At 42.6% G+C, this 16,082-nt stretch overlaps 7 protein-coding genes across 7 annotated transcripts; 5 read left to right on the top strand and 2 right to left on the bottom strand.

Annotated features, from left to right (window-relative positions):
• Positions 1 to 1,103: 1,103 nt before the first annotated feature.
• Positions 1,104 to 1,978, top strand: EAF01_007617 (uncharacterized protein; the record flags this gene model as incomplete). Its single annotated transcript, XM_038915873.1, has 2 exons — positions 1,104 to 1,145; positions 1,202 to 1,978. 2 exons carry the CDS (start codon positions 1,104 to 1,106, stop codon positions 1,976 to 1,978), a joined length of 819 nt encoding a protein of 272 aa, XP_038768344.1.
• A 1,395-nt stretch (positions 1,979 to 3,373) lies between these two features.
• EAF01_007616 (uncharacterized protein) lies at positions 3,374 to 4,880 on the bottom strand (the record flags this gene model as incomplete). The annotated part of the gene is made up of 2 exons (XM_038915872.1): positions 3,374 to 4,460; positions 4,590 to 4,880. The coding sequence occupies 2 exons, from the start codon at positions 4,878 to 4,880 to the stop codon at positions 3,846 to 3,848; spliced, it is 906 nt and encodes a 301-aa protein (XP_038768343.1). The 3' UTR covers positions 3,374 to 3,845.
• A 229-nt stretch (positions 4,881 to 5,109) lies between these two features.
• Positions 5,110 to 5,941, top strand: EAF01_007615 (uncharacterized protein; the record flags this gene model as incomplete). Its single annotated transcript, XM_038915871.1, has 2 exons — positions 5,110 to 5,167; positions 5,595 to 5,941. The coding sequence occupies 2 exons, from the start codon at positions 5,110 to 5,112 to the stop codon at positions 5,939 to 5,941; spliced, it is 405 nt and encodes a 134-aa protein (XP_038768342.1).
• A 123-nt stretch (positions 5,942 to 6,064) lies between these two features.
• On the top strand, positions 6,065 to 6,601 carry EAF01_007614 (uncharacterized protein; the record flags this gene model as incomplete). The annotated part of the gene is made up of 1 exon (XM_038915870.1): positions 6,065 to 6,601. One exon carries the CDS (start codon positions 6,065 to 6,067, stop codon positions 6,599 to 6,601), a length of 537 nt encoding a protein of 178 aa, XP_038768341.1.
• A 335-nt stretch (positions 6,602 to 6,936) lies between these two features.
• Positions 6,937 to 8,693, bottom strand: EAF01_007613 (uncharacterized protein; the record flags this gene model as incomplete). Its single annotated transcript, XM_038915869.1, has 3 exons — positions 6,937 to 8,159; positions 8,210 to 8,485; positions 8,672 to 8,693. 3 exons carry the CDS (start codon positions 8,691 to 8,693, stop codon positions 6,937 to 6,939), a joined length of 1,521 nt encoding a protein of 506 aa, XP_038768340.1.
• A 238-nt stretch (positions 8,694 to 8,931) lies between these two features.
• EAF01_007612 (uncharacterized protein) lies at positions 8,932 to 11,360 on the top strand. Its single transcript, XM_038915868.1, has 3 exons — positions 8,932 to 9,279; positions 9,330 to 10,310; positions 10,375 to 11,360. The coding sequence occupies exons 1-3, from the start codon at positions 9,227 to 9,229 to the stop codon at positions 10,556 to 10,558; spliced, it is 1,218 nt and encodes a 405-aa protein (XP_038768339.1). The 5' UTR covers positions 8,932 to 9,226; the 3' UTR covers positions 10,559 to 11,360.
• An 836-nt stretch (positions 11,361 to 12,196) lies between these two features.
• Positions 12,197 to 15,879, top strand: EAF01_007611 (uncharacterized protein). The gene is made up of 5 exons (XM_038915867.1): positions 12,197 to 13,490; positions 13,541 to 14,175; positions 14,225 to 14,587; positions 14,636 to 14,984; positions 15,036 to 15,879. Exons 1-5 carry the CDS (start codon positions 12,996 to 12,998, stop codon positions 15,285 to 15,287), a joined length of 2,094 nt encoding a protein of 697 aa, XP_038768338.1. The 5' UTR covers positions 12,197 to 12,995; the 3' UTR covers positions 15,288 to 15,879.
• Positions 15,880 to 16,082: the final 203 nt, after the last annotated feature.

Raw genomic sequence — 16,082 nt, 5'->3', positions numbered from 1 at the left:
TACCAAAGATAGTAGACCTTCTCTTCCTCTCAACCCAACAAGGCCCAAATCTCCACCGAAAAAATAAGAGCACAAACCAGGAAAACTATTACGAGTGTACACTGCAGCTATATTAAGTGTAGAACTACTTCACGATAACAACTTCTATTATCAGTCTCTTAATAGTCGGAAATCCCAGACCAAAGATTCATAGCTGCATATTCATTCTTGCTGCCATATAATAGATAAGTGCGAGCGGGCAAATCACTCAGAACCGAGCCTCTCATGGGGTTCGGCTAATTTACCGGCCAGAAAATAGCCGATTCGGTCTACTCGCTAGCCCAAATAAATTTCGACAATAATTATTGCAAATAATAGAGTCTAATATCTTTATTTATCCAAGCCGTTCTAGTATGTAAGTCATTTGCCTTATTGCAATCTTCTAACCAAAAGTTATCAGCATTTCGACTTCAAATGTATTTTGCCGTTTGTCGTCCTACCATGACCATAATTTTGATTTTATGGGGTTGCAAAAAGCGTTGCAGGTCATGTTCGAGACCCTCAACTCAACCTCCAATGTCTTTATCTACAGCTTATCGTTTAGCAAATTCCGCTATCTTGCTATCTTGCTAATTTACATGTTTGCTGAGGTGCATGTCGAAGCCAATGTTCGAAGATAAAATTTTCTTGCAAGCATTCTGAAATGGCCCGCCACAATTATATAATTGGAAGAGTTTCCTCATTGCAAATGTATCAAAGGTAGTTTAATCCACCAGGTCCTGGCTATCTTGTTTTACAAATCAGCCCTTCAACGTAACACGCACCACTATTATCATTTTCGAGACGAAGAAGAAAAACACGGTCAATCAGTGATATTACTTGGGGAATTTTCCGAAAATAGTCCCCAAAAAGCTGTGGAGGTTGCGAGACTTGTATTTGGTGTGAACGACAAGAATTGTGTTCGAGTCAATCTTCTCAATAACCGGTGTAAGGCTTCTGTAAATTGGGATTATACTCTTCTGTGTGAGTTTACCGAGCGATGGTTTAGTGTTATGTGCGGCTCTGTAAACGATCCTCTTGATAAATCGGATTTTGGAATCCTTGGTAAGCTATTTTGGAACACGATGATCTCTATAGATGGAAAGGAAGAGTGGTCAGCGCATGAAGTAAGTACTTACTCATAAACTTCAAATAATAAATACTGACAAGAGATCTTGGGTAGAGATTCAAAGCTGAAAATTTCTGGGCATGGTTAGCTGCAAGGACTTACAAACTCAAACTCCATAAGGAGATGTGTAACGTACACGAAGCTCGATACGAAAGCTATTCCCATCTTCTACATCAATGGCGCAATTGTAAAATCCGTCGCCCTTATCAGGATGAAACAAATTACGACCGTGATCGTGATAGCAAGATCTTTGATGAGTTAAACTTTTATGGAATCGAGCAAAAAGAATGGGAGTTCAGTAAAAGCAAATCTAAACTCTCGGGTCTAGTGAAAGAATTGCTGCGTGATAGACAATCAGAACTTGAGAAAAAACGAGCAAAAATCCTCACCAAAGCGAGAAGTGCGATGCGTAAAGCGGTTTGTGAAGTTAATGCTGGTGATGGCTACAGTAATTCCCTTAAACGTGTCGATGACCTGCTAAAACTAAATGGAACTTCACGAGAAGCATGGTTGGGGAAGCTTTTATTTGAATTACCTGCTTTAGCGCTTCTTGATACATTCCGCCACTACTTACAGCCTACAGCTTCGGAGTTAGAAAAAGGCGATCGACAGGCCCAAGAAGCTCTTGATAAATTAGATAAACAGCGTAAAGAATTCCTAGCAACAATTTCAGTAAAACCTGCTAAATCGCCGAGTAACTGCCGGTATAATCTATACGAGCGTATAAATGACTATCTTAAAAACGCAACCGGTAAAGACAGGGAACGTCGAGCGTTGAGAAACCAATGGGAGAAAGCGAAATATGACTATAGCACTTTGGAAGGTGTTTGAATTTGTGTGATGAATTATTGCCGCGCTCACATACTGGTCGTGAAAGGTCATCTGAGATCTCACAAGCGCAATATCCCTCTCGAAGACGAAGCAATGAAGCACCAGACTCAACATCAGACACAGCACCTTCGTTGAGGAAGCCAGCTTCATCGAAGCCAGTAACTACCTGCAAGCAACGTGCCCAGATGTGACTATTAGTTCTTCATCGAAACTCACACCTCCTGCAAGACAATACTCTCGATATTCTTACGACGAAGATTTCAGTGACTCCTCAGTTCCTGAGTCATCTACTAATACAAATAGAAAGAAAAAGGGGATCGCGAAGATAATGAATTTAGTTCAAAATTCAGGCTCTAGCAGAAGATCAAAGACAGAACACCGCTTATAAAATAATTCCCAGTCTACCTCATGTAGACCAACTTTAGACCATTTGGCTAGGAATCTATGAAACGAGCTCGCTAGCAGCTCTGAATCTATCCAATGATTTTTGATGCTAGGAATAAGTTATATATTGAGGGTTCAGTTTTTGATTGATGCGAAAGACGATAACTTATTTCTTCATGTAATAGGAACGATCGTTATACATACCCACACATACGAGATGTACAAAAATAACATACGTCATTGAAACAACCAAAAGATGAGAATCTTCACTACCAAAGTGATTTTATAACTTATGGGTGCGGGATTGCCATTAACCAACCCCAAACAAAATGATTCCTAGTCGATTTCCCACTATATCTGAGTGATCCAATGAGCTTGAATGATCGAATCTCCAATCCATATACGTACAAGGCAAACTACCCGCGCATTGTGTGTGTTGGTCAGTACTCAGCTAGACATAATATGCAAAAAAAATAAGTCTCACCAGAATCAAAACATTCATCCCTTGTGACTCATTTCTTCTCTGCTTAGAAACCCCAGGGCATTCGTAACACATCGTCTATAGAACTTTCTAACTAACCATCTTAGATAAACTACCACCCTCTGGACCCTAAAAAGGGCCACTGGAGTACTACAAAAGAGCTACTAACCACACTCTAGCAAGGTTCTTTAGAACACCAAAACTTCTTTCAAATAAACAAAAAAGCATGTATTCTTGAACTATCTTCTCATGAAACCCCAAACCTTAAAGCGTGAAATTCTCTGCCTCGAAGGTGGGGAGAATTTCGCTAGTAAAACTAAGGAGAAGCTAGTGCTTGTTATTTGTTATTTGTCGACTATTCGCCCACATACTTAAGCCGATATACATTAAGAATTATTTGACCTGCGACTGCAAATGCGAGGGTTGAGGTGGTCAAGTCGTCATTGTAAGTTAATCTTGAAATCTTGGAATACACAGCGACAAGGAGTTTTGATAGAGAAAATTCTATCCAAGATGTGACATTCATAGGCGGAATTTGTGGCTAGATGCAAAGATGATTATTTCCCAAGGAGACACACTGTATGCCACGATGAAAATCCATGTTTTCAGATGCTTCCAAACTTTGGATTGAATGAAAAGTTTATAGTGGCAATCAAGATAACCTTGACAAAATGCTTATTGAACATAACAGTTGCCATGATGTTGGACCCATGTGCCCTGTTTCCGTATTGAGAGATGAATTGTCAACACAAGATCTCTGTAAAACAGAATGATATTACCACATTTTTATGTGCCAACTCCTCAACGTTGTCCATACAAATAAGCACATAAAACTACATAGCCGCGCGATGCAAAAGTCCTCAAACCTATATATAACTACGCCGTCCAAGTACATACCACATAAAGATCCCCGGTATACCTGAATGACCGTAGAACGCCAATGCACGAACGCCGCCAGATAATGCAATATAACGCCATGACCGGAGAAAACTAACTCTCCACTTAAGCTTGACCCTCAAGTCTACTTTTATGAACTTGCTCATTAAACCATTCTCTTCCAGCCTCTTTTCTCTCCATAGATTCTTCTTCATATAAATCCATATCATCATCTCCCAAATCACTCGTTTCATCCCACAATTTATCGAACTCCGAGTTAGGTCCCGAGGCCGGTACAGCCCAGATATGTTCTCTTAATCTCTTATGTCTCTCGCGATCCTCTTCGATTCTCTGTTCAATCTGTCTCTTATCCAATCTCCCGACCCCATTCGGTTTAGCCTGTTTAGGCGTAGCATGTTGTGAAGTTCCATTTCCATTGGCTTCGTTTGCGGGCGGAGAAGACATGAGTACGTCGGGTTGGGTATCGCGTTCCTTGAGACATTCTTCGATTTCCGTAACAGTTTGAGGTAGGAGGAAGGATTTTTGTTGAAGGCCTTGGAGAACTTTGCGCACTACTTTAACATTGGCGGCTCCGGATCCATCTTCTGGCGCAACTGCATCAACGACCCGTAAGATATCTCTTTGCATCATGCGTACATAATCATCGTGTCCTTCTCTCGATGCCATATCGCATAAAATTTCGATGAAAAACATGATGTTTGCTCTATTGTTCATAGAATTCTGTATTTCAAGTCAGCTACATTATTTTCAACCCAAGTCGCTACCATAAAATTTCAGAAACACGCTTCCTTCGTTTTGATTCCCACAGATCCAATCTCTCGACACAAAACAAGAAATTTATAGACGTACTCTCTCCAGTTGTTCCAGAATGCAACTATGCAAATCTTCATCCATATCCCTATATTTCAACGCATACTGTGCCGTCTTATTCGCACTCGTAACACTCGCATTTAGATGTTGCAAATACTGCGTAAAGCGAATGCGCACTTCGAAGGGATCCATCTCTTCTTGCGATGGCTTAACCTTCGCTTTGAGCGGCTTGGTTGGTATAGGATCTGGTAAATTTGCGCGAAAAGGCGACTCTTCAATGGAATTGAGAAGTTCACTGTTGCGCAGTGGAGCTGGTCTGGTGGTATCCATGATGTAGTTTTGAAGCACTATACTCTATTGGGTGAGATTTTGGCGGTGGGGCGATGGCAGTATTTTGGTGGGATTGGGTGTGGTGGGGAGGGAGCTTTGTATGACTTCTGACTTCAAGGTTAGAATCTCAATATTGCAAACAGGAGATATATATCAAGAAGATACTTCGAGAATATATTTGAATTACTTACTTTGATAACAACTCCGATTGAAGAAAGAGATAATCAATATGAGTTCTTTAATTGAACATACGGAATCAGAAATGACCTTGACAGTTCTTGGTTGTGGTATGTTTGTGTGTTTGTTTTTTTCTGGACCTCTTTGATTGACTAGAGGAGCAATGAGTTCGAGAGAAAATTACACTGCCAGATTGGATCAATTTATTGTTTTGGAGACGGTGGCGTGCCTGTCAAGTACGGTAGGAGCCATCAGTCGTCCGTACCTGTTCTTGTAGGCTCTGGGACGAGATATGAATATGTACCTCTCCCACATGCGCAGAGAAATTATATTCATGTCACACTTTACTATATTCCTGTATCTATCAACTAAATCACTTGGACAATAATATCTTAGAGGCCAAATTTGATTTTCATGCACATCTGTTCAGTATACCAATAATTTGTGGATAAATGTCTCTCATGTTTTTAACTTTCCTTGGAAGCCGCACCTAGAACATGGATCAAAAGACAGATCCAAACTGATACTTCAGTGTAGGAACAATGGGTATAGGAATTCTCTCTGGAATACTTAGCTCACTCAATATTCCTCAAACCCCAAACCCCATTCCTCTAACCACATCAGGAACCTCAACTCCCGCCTACCCAAACGAGGCACCCACCTTTCCCCCCTTCAAAGTCATCGCCTGCGACCGTCGCCCCGAATTCACAAAAAAAAGTACAACAAGCATTGTCCTCCCATCTCCTCACAACCAACATCGTCATCCTCCAAAACGAGAATGTCCTCGCCGTGCAGCGCGCCGCTATCATCCTCCCAGCCTGAAAACCCTATACAATAAACGAGATCCTATCCGAGCCCGGCATGGCACAAGCTTTAGCCGGTAAACTCCTAATCAGCATCTGCGCCGGTGTGCCTATCGAGCAACTCCAAACCTTGCTCTTCGCCGAACAACAAAAGATCTCACCGACCTCGCATCCGCTTCTGACCCCTGCACTATCGTCCGCGCCATGCCCAATACCGCTTCCCAAATCCGAGAATCGATGACGGTAATAAGTACCTTTACTCCTCCCCTTCCTGAATGGACAACTGCGCTTTTAACCTGGATTTTCATACGCATCGGTGATAATATTTTTCTGCCTCCTTCAACCTTGGATGCGTGTACTGCTCTTTGTAGTTCCGGCCCGGCGTTTTTCGCATTGATGCTTGAGGCCACCATAGACGGTGCTGTAGCGATGGGACTCCCGCGAGCAGAAACGCAGAAATTGGCGGCGCAAACTATGCGTGGAGCAGCTGGTTTGGTTCTTTCAGGTGAAAATCCTGCGCTTCTGAGGGATAAAGTGAGTACCCTAGGTGGATGTACGATTGAGGGATTGTTGGTGCTTGAGGAGGGAAGAGTTAGAGGGACGGTAGCGAGAGCAGTGAGGGAGGCGACGGTTTTAGCGGGGCAGCTTGGAAAGGGAGATGTGGGGGTTGATGGGAGGAGGGTCTGGGTTTTCACGAGATTGAACGATTGGGCTTGGTATTTAGCTATGAGCAATGGGTGAGAGGAATGGAAAAATAGCTGGACAAAATGAAATGGGAAAATTCAGGGAACTGGGAATATCGAAATTATTTGCGCAAATAACTATTGGAAACATTTTCATTTGAGTTTCGTTGTGTGCTGATTTTTTAAGTTGAACTAATTGACTCTAATGTTCAATCTCTCTCTCCAGATTTATTCTTTCCCATCCGAAAACCAAAGATTTCAAGCATTCCCTGATATCATCCCTAAATTCAATCACACCCGAACTCCATGATATAGTGAGTACCGCTTTACGATATCACTTTTAGTACACGTGCCTCTTCCATCCTATACCAATCATATTACCACATATGCTATTCAAGAAGCAAACTTCAACCTCTTAGCCAAAGGCTCCTCATTTTCATCTTCATCTTCATCTTCATCTTCACCATCCTCCTCGTCCTCCTCACTAGCAGCCCTCTTTCCATTTCCATTAGCCACACTCTTTCCCTTCCCCTTTCCAACGGCAGTCGATTTATCCATCTCCATTCTCTCCTCAACCATCTCAATCAATCTTCCATAATCAGCTTCTACGCCCATTAAAGCTTCGTTTAATTTATCAATTCTTTCTCCACGATCAAATTGTGCCAATGCATCTTTGTTGTGACGATAGAGACGTTGTTTCACGAGGAGTTGCCAGAGATAATAGATGTGTTCATCTTCTTTTCTGGGAGGTGGGAGAGACTTTTGAGGTTTTCCCGTGTCTCGCAAAAGGGCTGCTTTGGCGGACGGGGGTATTATAGATAGGAGATACATTTCATGAAGGCGAGCGAATTGTCGAGGGGCGATTTTTAATTGCATTCGTAGCTTCTCGTATGCATCGGTGTCAAAGAGTTTGGCTGGTGCTGGACCTTTAGGGTTGATTTTCAACTTTGAGTCCAGTTTTAGTTTAAGGAAACGTTCGTCTTTGAGTAAACGACCTAAATCGTTGATGTCTCTTAAATCATCAAATGCTTCATTCGGATCCTCCACTGTGATTTCTCTTGTATATGGGTCACTAGATAAGTAGTCGAATACAGCATTATAGAATAGTGATCCTTTGCCCCCGCTTTGGAAAGGGGGTAGAATGAGAAATTGCGATATCCTTGAGCGACATGGAAGAGTGTTAAACGATACACCATCAACAGGGATTGTAAACTCGGGAGTTATTTTGTCGCCATTGGGGGATTGTGGAGGAGTAGCGGGCGTATACACGAAATAGCGATAAACAGTACAAAAGCCCATGAATATGTAGGATGAAGATTTCTCAAAAAATGAGGCTGCGGCTGGCTTCTTGTGGTACAAGAAGAACACTGTCCAACGTCCAAGATCATCTTCCGATTCATCAAGATCAAGCAATGTTCCCCCTTCAATAAACAATGGGACTAGAGTTTGCACACGCTTGATGGTTTGTTGAATAACGGGATCCGAGAGATTGCCTTTCCATATTTCGAATATTTCTCCACCGACCTCAATTGAGCGAAAGAGTTCTCCTGGTGGATGCCAATCTGCTGGAGTAGCTGAAATATGCGATTCAAAAACACTTGATTTTTCAAAAGCAGCTGTGCTGATGTTAGCAAGAGTTTTGGGAGCTTTGGAGAAGCGAACATACTCTTGGGTAAGAATGGTTCCAGCACTGCCTTCAGGTCTGTTGGTTCTATATCACCGACTGCTCTAAATTTCTTGTTGTAGGTAATTTGGAGGCCAGGTCGCATATCACAGGCATTATATTTTAAGTTGATTCTCAATCCCTGATATCCGAATATTGATTCCTCATCCCCGAATATGGGATATGTGAATTTTGGATTGAAGATGTGAAGTGAGGTTAAGCCTTCTGTGCTGGGGGTGACAAGGGAGATGTAAATGGCCTCATTTGAATCGGACGACCCTGTATTTCATTACGTTAGCTTCTATGAGGTATGAAATTGATCTTCGTGGAGTATTGCTCGTCGGCGCATTTGATTCCACACGGAGCATCGGGGGGAAGCAATAGAAAGCATTTTTTGTGAGGAACACGACCGATCGACTGGAACAATAAAAAAAGCTCTGGGTGGAGGAAATTGAGAATACCTACAATCGGAATCGATTTCAGCCATCTTTGCGACAGTGGTTTTGCTGTTCCTGTGAATGCGAAAGGTAGATAGGTCTGTTGATTGATTGTCGTTGTCAATTGAGACCGATTGTGAATATTCTTGTAACCTTAACAGGTTCAAAGCTTCACCATAGCTTGATAAATCGCGTAGGGAGTAGAGTGATTTTCCGCCGAGACGCGTTTTCTCCCCAGAAGTTACAGGGATTTCCAATCAAAATTACTTAACGTTGTGGCACTCTCTAATTATTATTTTAGTTTAGTTCAATCTGGTGGTTCAGCCTCGTTCGTGCATTGAGTTAAGACCCCAAATCTGTCATCCCGGAGTGACGAATTTATTTCTTTATAAAGGGAGTGGGAGTGCGCAATCATTGGTAAAAACTATCTTTCACCTGCTTTTCCGAGGATTTAATAAATTGTCTTGTCTCCTCTCTACCTATTGTGGTTCTGGTTTCGAAATGAAGTGGTGATATCCCTTTTGATCTGGTATTTATAGGATTGCGACGTAGATTTTAAAGGTGCAAATAGAGGGTATTCACGATGTTCGACGGTTTATTTATGCTGCTCATTTTGAGCGTGATAATGTGTTTGAGGTAATTTCCCTACTCAAAACTTGTATTTTATATGCTGACGAAGTGTTTAGTTGTTTTCTTGCTGGAGCAATTCCATTATCTATGACCTTATCGCCGTCCCAACTTCGATTAATATCTACGATTGGTATGGGAGTACTTGTCGGGACTTCGTTGGTTGTTATTATACCCGAAGGAATTGAAGCAGTATATACTGCAGGATCTCCGGCACATACTCATGGAGCACGGAGTATGAAGGTTCAAGAGAGAAGCTCTGAGCTTTCATGGGTTGGTGGAGTCAACACAATCGCATACTCGAACAAAGCAATTGTCAACCGAAGACATGCCCAGCAGAATTCGAGGACTGCGCAGCCCGTAGAAGTTGAGATTATCACCAGGGAAACTCTGGCAGAGGAAAAGGAAGATAGTGCACCAGAAAAGTCGAAGGAGAAACTCATGGGTGAAAGCGATGTGCATCACGGCGAGGACGAATCACCTACATTTTGGATTGGTTTATCACTAATTTTGGGATTCATCCTTATGTTCTTAATTGACAAGGTTCCAAGACATGCTTCCGAGAAATTACAGGCCCCGGTAGGTCCAAGGCAAATATCCCTCAACAATCTATCTCAAGGAATATCAAACATCTCTTCGTCTGATGAAGAATCAGACGGCTTTTTCCAATCACTCACGCCGAGCCCGAAGCAAAGTCGTAGTCTGGCTACAACGACAGGGCTTGTAATACATGCGTCGGCAGATGGAATAGCTATGGGCGCATCCGCCTCTACATCCAACACGAAACTAGGGTTTATCATTTTTATTGCAATCATGGTCCATAAAGCGCCTGCCGCCTTTGGACTTACATCCGTCTTACTGAAGCAAGGACTTTCGAAACGAGCAGCACGTGGTCATCTCATAGTTTTCAGTCTCGCAGCTCCATTCGGTGCCATCACGACGTTTCTATTAGTAAATATTCTCGGTGGTGGTAATATCGAGGGAGCCAAAGGACAATGGTGGACGGGAATGCTATTATTGTTTTCTGGTGGAACTTTTCTGTGAGCAATCCCTAATTCTTTCCCAACGAACCTAGGGCGGACAGGGCTAACAACCAGTAAATAGATATGTCGCGATGCATGCTATGCAAGAAGATTCGGGGATACATTCCCATGAACACACAAATTCTAATGGGTATCTGGACGGCATCTCACAACGTAAACAAGCGAAACCTCAAATGAGAGATACGCTCGCGGCGGTAGGGGGAATGTTGATCCCTCTATTGACGCAATTTGGTCATGACCATTGAGTGGACGGTTAGATGAAGAGGAGTTTGTATATATAAAAAAGGGGAGAAAGGGCATGGAATGGAAAGGAAACTCATGCTCGTCCTTACGAGCTTGCAGAAGATAAAACGCATAGATGGATGTTCTTGTGAGATATAGATGGGGCACCGAAGGAAGGAATACGATACCAATTATATTACGTTCCTACCCACTGGAACTTTTGGGATATTTATTTCCGTTATTTTCTCCTAATTAAGTTTGCAGTCAAAGATTGAAGAGGGGGGGGAGATGAACGCATGATTCGCTTACATCAAAGCTCCACTCCGAGACACAACCTTGGATCTCGAAACACTGGACCCTTTGACTCCATACTATTTTTAGAGAACAGACAATTCAGATGTATTTTACCATATTAATGCGGATTGGTTTCGCTTCATTGTTCTGGACGAAAAGTCCTGCGCTTTTCGATATTGAAACCTTGGAAAGGCTAAGAAAAGTTCGAAATGTAAGGGGTAAAAAGGTTGGAGGATTTGAAACGGAAGATATACACATGCACAGCCTTCTGTTTCCAGCATATTGGCTTAAGCCTTGAGTTTAACCTTTGACTATTGAAAAGTTGGTGAGCGTGCTCCCGATTTTGGTGAGCAGAGCGATGATGTATTTGGGAAATGTTTATTAAGAGGCCTTATCGCGATAACAAAGGGGAGGCGATTAGGTAGTGTTAGATTAGATTATTTAGTGGCACAGCATGAGTAGGTAGTTACTAGCAAGTGAGTTTTTCGCCCCCCCTTTTTTGAAGATGGATGGGTGGATTCTCGATTTGCAGTGATTCGTGATATCATGTGGTAGGTTTTCCTGAAAGAGTATGATTTGTGATGATGAATGTATGTGGTGAAAGACAAAATAGGTCATGTGGTGTGCACTGATGTAGGTTGGATGAGATGAATGGATGTTCATTGCGTAGAAACTGTAATTTGCATCTTACAACTTTCCTAATGAGAGAAGAATGGCGCGATGATGAACAGGAACAGGAGTATGCGACGATGAGATAACACATAAGATAACTCGGGTAATGATGGCGACACTGTCTAGATCTTAGTTGCTATTAGGCGCGTGGAAAATCAGATCTAGAGTAACTTATTGATTTTTAAATGGAATATTTGTAGCTATGTGACAGTTCCACCGCCACCACCACCACCACCACCACCACCAACTCAATCAGTCAATCAACGAATCGGTACCAGAACTTAAGCCCCCCTTAGATCATAAAGTTCATTCACTGAGGCTCTCATTGAACTACTACTCTGGTGGTAAGATAGAGATTGAAAGATCTCAGTTCTAGTTGACAGTCTTTCACAATTCTGCACTATCGATAAAGTCATGACGACGAAGACCTGAAATCATTTATCAACTTAGGAGCGAGTGATGTTGACACTTCAATAGGTAGTACAGACAGTACAGATACAGATAGATCTGCCCCTCGATTTATAGATTTATAAAGGAGGAACAATAATAAACTTGGAGGATCATTCATTCGATACTAGGTAATTCTACCATGTGTGATTGTCTGTTTGCAGTACCCTGCCATACCTTGATCTGGATATCTTCGAGTCGATAACATTCATCCCCAAAGACATCTCCATCCAAGACCGTGACACAACTCTGAATGGCCATACCGGCATCACATAGAAGCCATTCGTGATAACATACTAAATGATCATCCATTTTTTCTACTTTAAAGTTCTTCAACATCCTTACTTCATTAACAAATTATCCCTGGCTACTAGGCATGACCGCAATAATGACTGAGACCACCCAAAAGTTCATTAACTCCAATTAGCAAAATCCACCCACGACCCACGACCCACGACCCAACGACGTTCCACTTCCACTGGCTTACCACACAGAAGACTCGCTCTCATCTCAAGATCAACCTCAGCCCAGCCAGTACAAAGTACATTAAAAGTACGAAAGGATCTATATCACTCTCTTTTGGAATATTATCCTATCGTCCAACAATCCAACAAGTATAGACCATATCACTACGATTGATTCTTGCCATTTATATTCGTGATCGGTATAGATATTAATACATACTTGATTCAAATTGTGCCATTAATCATCGAGTTTCAAGCCTAACGACAACGCATTCGAATGTGTTCCCTTGGACACTACGTTGCACGACCTTCTCTCAACACCGCCTTTAACACACGTTAAAAGACGATTCCTTGGTTTAAATCTAATATATTCGACTTTCTATCAATTGGCGCAATTGTCTTTAATTTCTATGGTCGAGATTTCATCCGTTGATTGTCAATCCAAATCCTTCCCTTAGTCTCAAGCCTCAATCTAGTCAGGAAAGACCTTCACGACCTCCGCATCTACGATCATAACCCTTTCTCAGCCGTTTGACTTCGACGGAACAATTGGTTGAGAACAGAGAATAAGGAGAAAGCGGGTATGGATAATTTCAGACCTCTGAGCTTAACAGACAGAAGGGCTTCCATTGCACCCATCGAAAGAGACGGCGAAATGTCTCCCACCCGACCGTTGACGGTCGACACAAATGGCGACTGCATTCCAATGCCGCAACGATTAGAAAAGATCCTCAGTAGACCAAGAGGTCCTCCGACTCCAAACATGACGACTTCTTCCGCCGACATACAATCTCCCACACACTCGAGTCATGACCCCCCTCCCCCTCCTACACCGGCAGCGAGTCCAGGTCCTGATCACCCGCAACCAGATTGGAGTGAAGCGGGAGAGAAGGAGGACATATTTTTATCACAAATCAGAATATACTTCGCGCAAAGCTCAGCACCTGAAAGAACGAGGATATTGGGAGATCTTTTGAACTTGTGTACAAGCCAACAACTAAGCTTTGTACATCAATATGTTAGCCCGTTACTGAAGAAAGATCCATTTACCACTTTACCAGATGAACTATGCCTTCGTGTATGTTTCCATTTTACAAAGGTGAAGCTCAAGCTAATTGATTTGTATAGATTTTGTCTTGTATCGACGATCCGAAAGTACTTGCGCGCTCGTCTCAGGTTTCGAAACGTTGGAGAGATCTTCTTGCAGACGATGTCACTTGGATGAAATTATGTGCGAAGCACGATTATGGTCGAAGAATGTCAGAACATCATCCCGTTGCACCTCTGATACCGTCACTTCGACCTTCCCCACACCCCGTTCATAAGGCATTACAAGCAGGAGAGACGTCGGCCTTTGCACATTCTTTTCCCGGAATCAGCTCAGGATTGTCACAAGTCCCTGGAAGTTCCAGAAGCTTTGATAGTGCTACTGCCTCTGGCGCATTGAGAAGACCAAAGATTAGGTCATATAAATCACACTTTAAACAAAGATATTTGGTCGAAACCGCCTGGCGGACTGGAGGACAAAATATCGCAAGGCATATTACACAAGATCAGGGTGTTGTAACAAGTCTACATCTGACATCAAAGTACATTGTCGTAGCATTGGACAACGCTAAGATCCATGTTTTTAACACGGATGGAAATGCACAAAAGACCTTGACCGGGCATGTAATGGGTGTTTGGGCAATGGTACCATGGGAGGATACCCTCGTTAGTGGAGGTTGTGATCGTGATGTGCGAGTATGGGACATGGCTGCTGGGTTTGTTTTCCCAATCACATGTTTGGGACATGGTACTAACAGATAACAGGGAGAGTTTACATACTCTGCGTGGACACACTTCCACAGTTCGATGCCTGAAGATGTCTGATGCAAACACTGCAATTTCAGGGTCTCGAGATACCACTTTAAGAATTTGGGATATTAAGACTGGAGTCTGCAAAAATGTCCTTGTGGGTCATCAGGCAAGTGTTAGATGCCTTGAAATTAAAGGAGACATTGTTGTTTCTGGAAGTTATGATACTACAGCTAGAATATGGAGCATTTCGGAAGGAAGATGTTTACGAACACTCTCGGGACATTTCTCCCAAATCTATGCCATTGCTTTTGATGGAAAGAGAATAGCTACTGGAAGTCTTGACACCAGTGTTCGGATTTGGGATCCAGAAAATGGGTATGTATTTTCGATTGAGATGCAAAAATGAAACTAACAAATAATTAGATGCTGTCAAGCTATTCTTCAAGGACACACCTCGTTAGTTGGGCAATTGCAAATGCGAGGGAATACTTTGGTCACTGGTGGTTCTGATGGGTCTGTTCGTGTTTGGTCTCTTGAAAAGATGGCCCCCATTCATCGATTAGCTGCTCATGACAATAGTGTCACAAGTTTACAATTTGATGATACACGAGTGGTTAGTGGAGGTAGTGATGGACGAGTCAAAGTGTGGGATCTCAAGACTGGCCAACTTGTTCGTGAACTCACTGCTCCAGCCGAGGCTGTCTGGAGAGTGGCCTTCGAAGAAGAAAAGTGTGTGGTTATGGCAAGCAGATCAAATCGCACAATAATGGAAGTAAGTACCATAGTCAACCTCTTCCACTGAATTTTATTAACATAAGTTAAGGTGTGGTCATTTTCTCCACCAGAAGATGTTCTGTATGAGAACCCCTATGGCCAACAAACTCCTCCCATCACTGGGCCCGCCAGACCATTAAGTGCCATCGAATACCGGAGTGCTAGTCAAGACCAAGCTATGCAAGGGATCATGACACATGAAGCATCTTATCAGAGGGATGATATTGAAATGGTCGATGCTGGACTATCGACAGCTCCTTCACAAGCTACCGGGCCTACTTTCTTTCACGAAGATGACTGATTCTGGCCATTTAACTAATCTATATTAAAAGCACTCACTAATTCGATTGCTTCTTTCACGTACTCGGTCATGGAATCTATAGTCACTACTATCATTTCTCCATTGAGAGATGATTACAATACCGTGAGAGAATGCGGTCTCACATATTTCACTATCATCCTTCCGCAATCCTCATACATCACCTACCTATTTTATGTCCATATTGATTGACCTTTGATCGATCAAAGCACAGAAGACTTGTTTATAAAGAAGCAAAGAAGCATCTGGGGCAGGGCGTTTTTCATTTGACTGGTTGGCAGAATGGTACAGATGATTTTTAATAGCTCAAATACCAATAGGGCAAGGAAAGGGGGACAGTTCAAAGGAAAAGATTTAACCGGCGTAGCATCGAGAGAATTTGCATTAGGGATTCCCCACGGTCAGGGAGTTACTTGCTTAAGCTTGTCCTTTGAGTTGGTAGGGTAGCATAGTAAAAATGCGAAAGAATCAAATCTATGCTTTGGCTTTTCTTCTTGAGTGATCGATGAATGAGGACTGACCATGGAAACCCGAGTTGGACAAGAGGGTCCGCAAGTAAGGCCGACGAGGCCGAATGGTAAATTGTCGGGCTCTAGAAGATCCGGTACACGTGATCTTGGGTCGGAAGCTTGAGGAACAATCTGTCCGAACTAAACCAAAATGGGACTACTCTAATCGAAGCATCCCAACCATCAACATCTTTTGTTTGGCAGCTGCTGAGAAATTTCCACGAGTTATCTACCGCCTCCCTCACTCCCTACAACACATTCTCTACCA

Source organism: Botrytis porri, assembly GCF_014898465.1.
Source record: "Botrytis porri strain MUCL 3234 chromosome Unknown BPOR_010, whole genome shotgun sequence".
Classification (NCBI taxonomy): Eukaryota; Fungi; Ascomycota; class Leotiomycetes; order Helotiales; family Sclerotiniaceae; genus Botrytis; species Botrytis porri.
The sequence above is the reverse complement of the archived record's forward strand: the minus strand, read 5'-3'. Positions and strand labels throughout refer to the sequence as shown.

What these genes read in the sequence shown, in the direction of transcription:
- EAF01_007611 (XM_038915867.1), top strand. Translation starts at nt 12,996, where the DNA reads ATGGATAATTTCAGACCTCTGAGCTTAACAGACAGAAGGGCTTCCATT. An exon ending in GTATGGGACATGGCTGCTGG is followed by an intron (nt 14,176 to 14,224) that starts GTTTGTTTTCCC and finishes AACAGATAACAG; the next exon opens with GGAGAGTTTACATACTCTGC. An exon ending in CAAATCGCACAATAATGGAA is followed by an intron (nt 14,985 to 15,035) that starts GTAAGTACCATA and finishes ACATAAGTTAAG; the next exon opens with GTGTGGTCATTTTCTCCACC.
- EAF01_007612 (XM_038915868.1), top strand. Translation starts at nt 9,227, where the DNA reads ATGTTCGACGGTTTATTTATGCTGCTCATTTTGAGCGTGATAATGTGT. An exon ending in AGCGTGATAATGTGTTTGAG is followed by an intron (nt 9,280 to 9,329) that starts GTAATTTCCCTA and finishes CGAAGTGTTTAG; the next exon opens with TTGTTTTCTTGCTGGAGCAA. An exon ending in TTTTCTGGTGGAACTTTTCT is followed by an intron (nt 10,311 to 10,374) that starts GTGAGCAATCCC and finishes ACCAGTAAATAG; the next exon opens with ATATGTCGCGATGCATGCTA.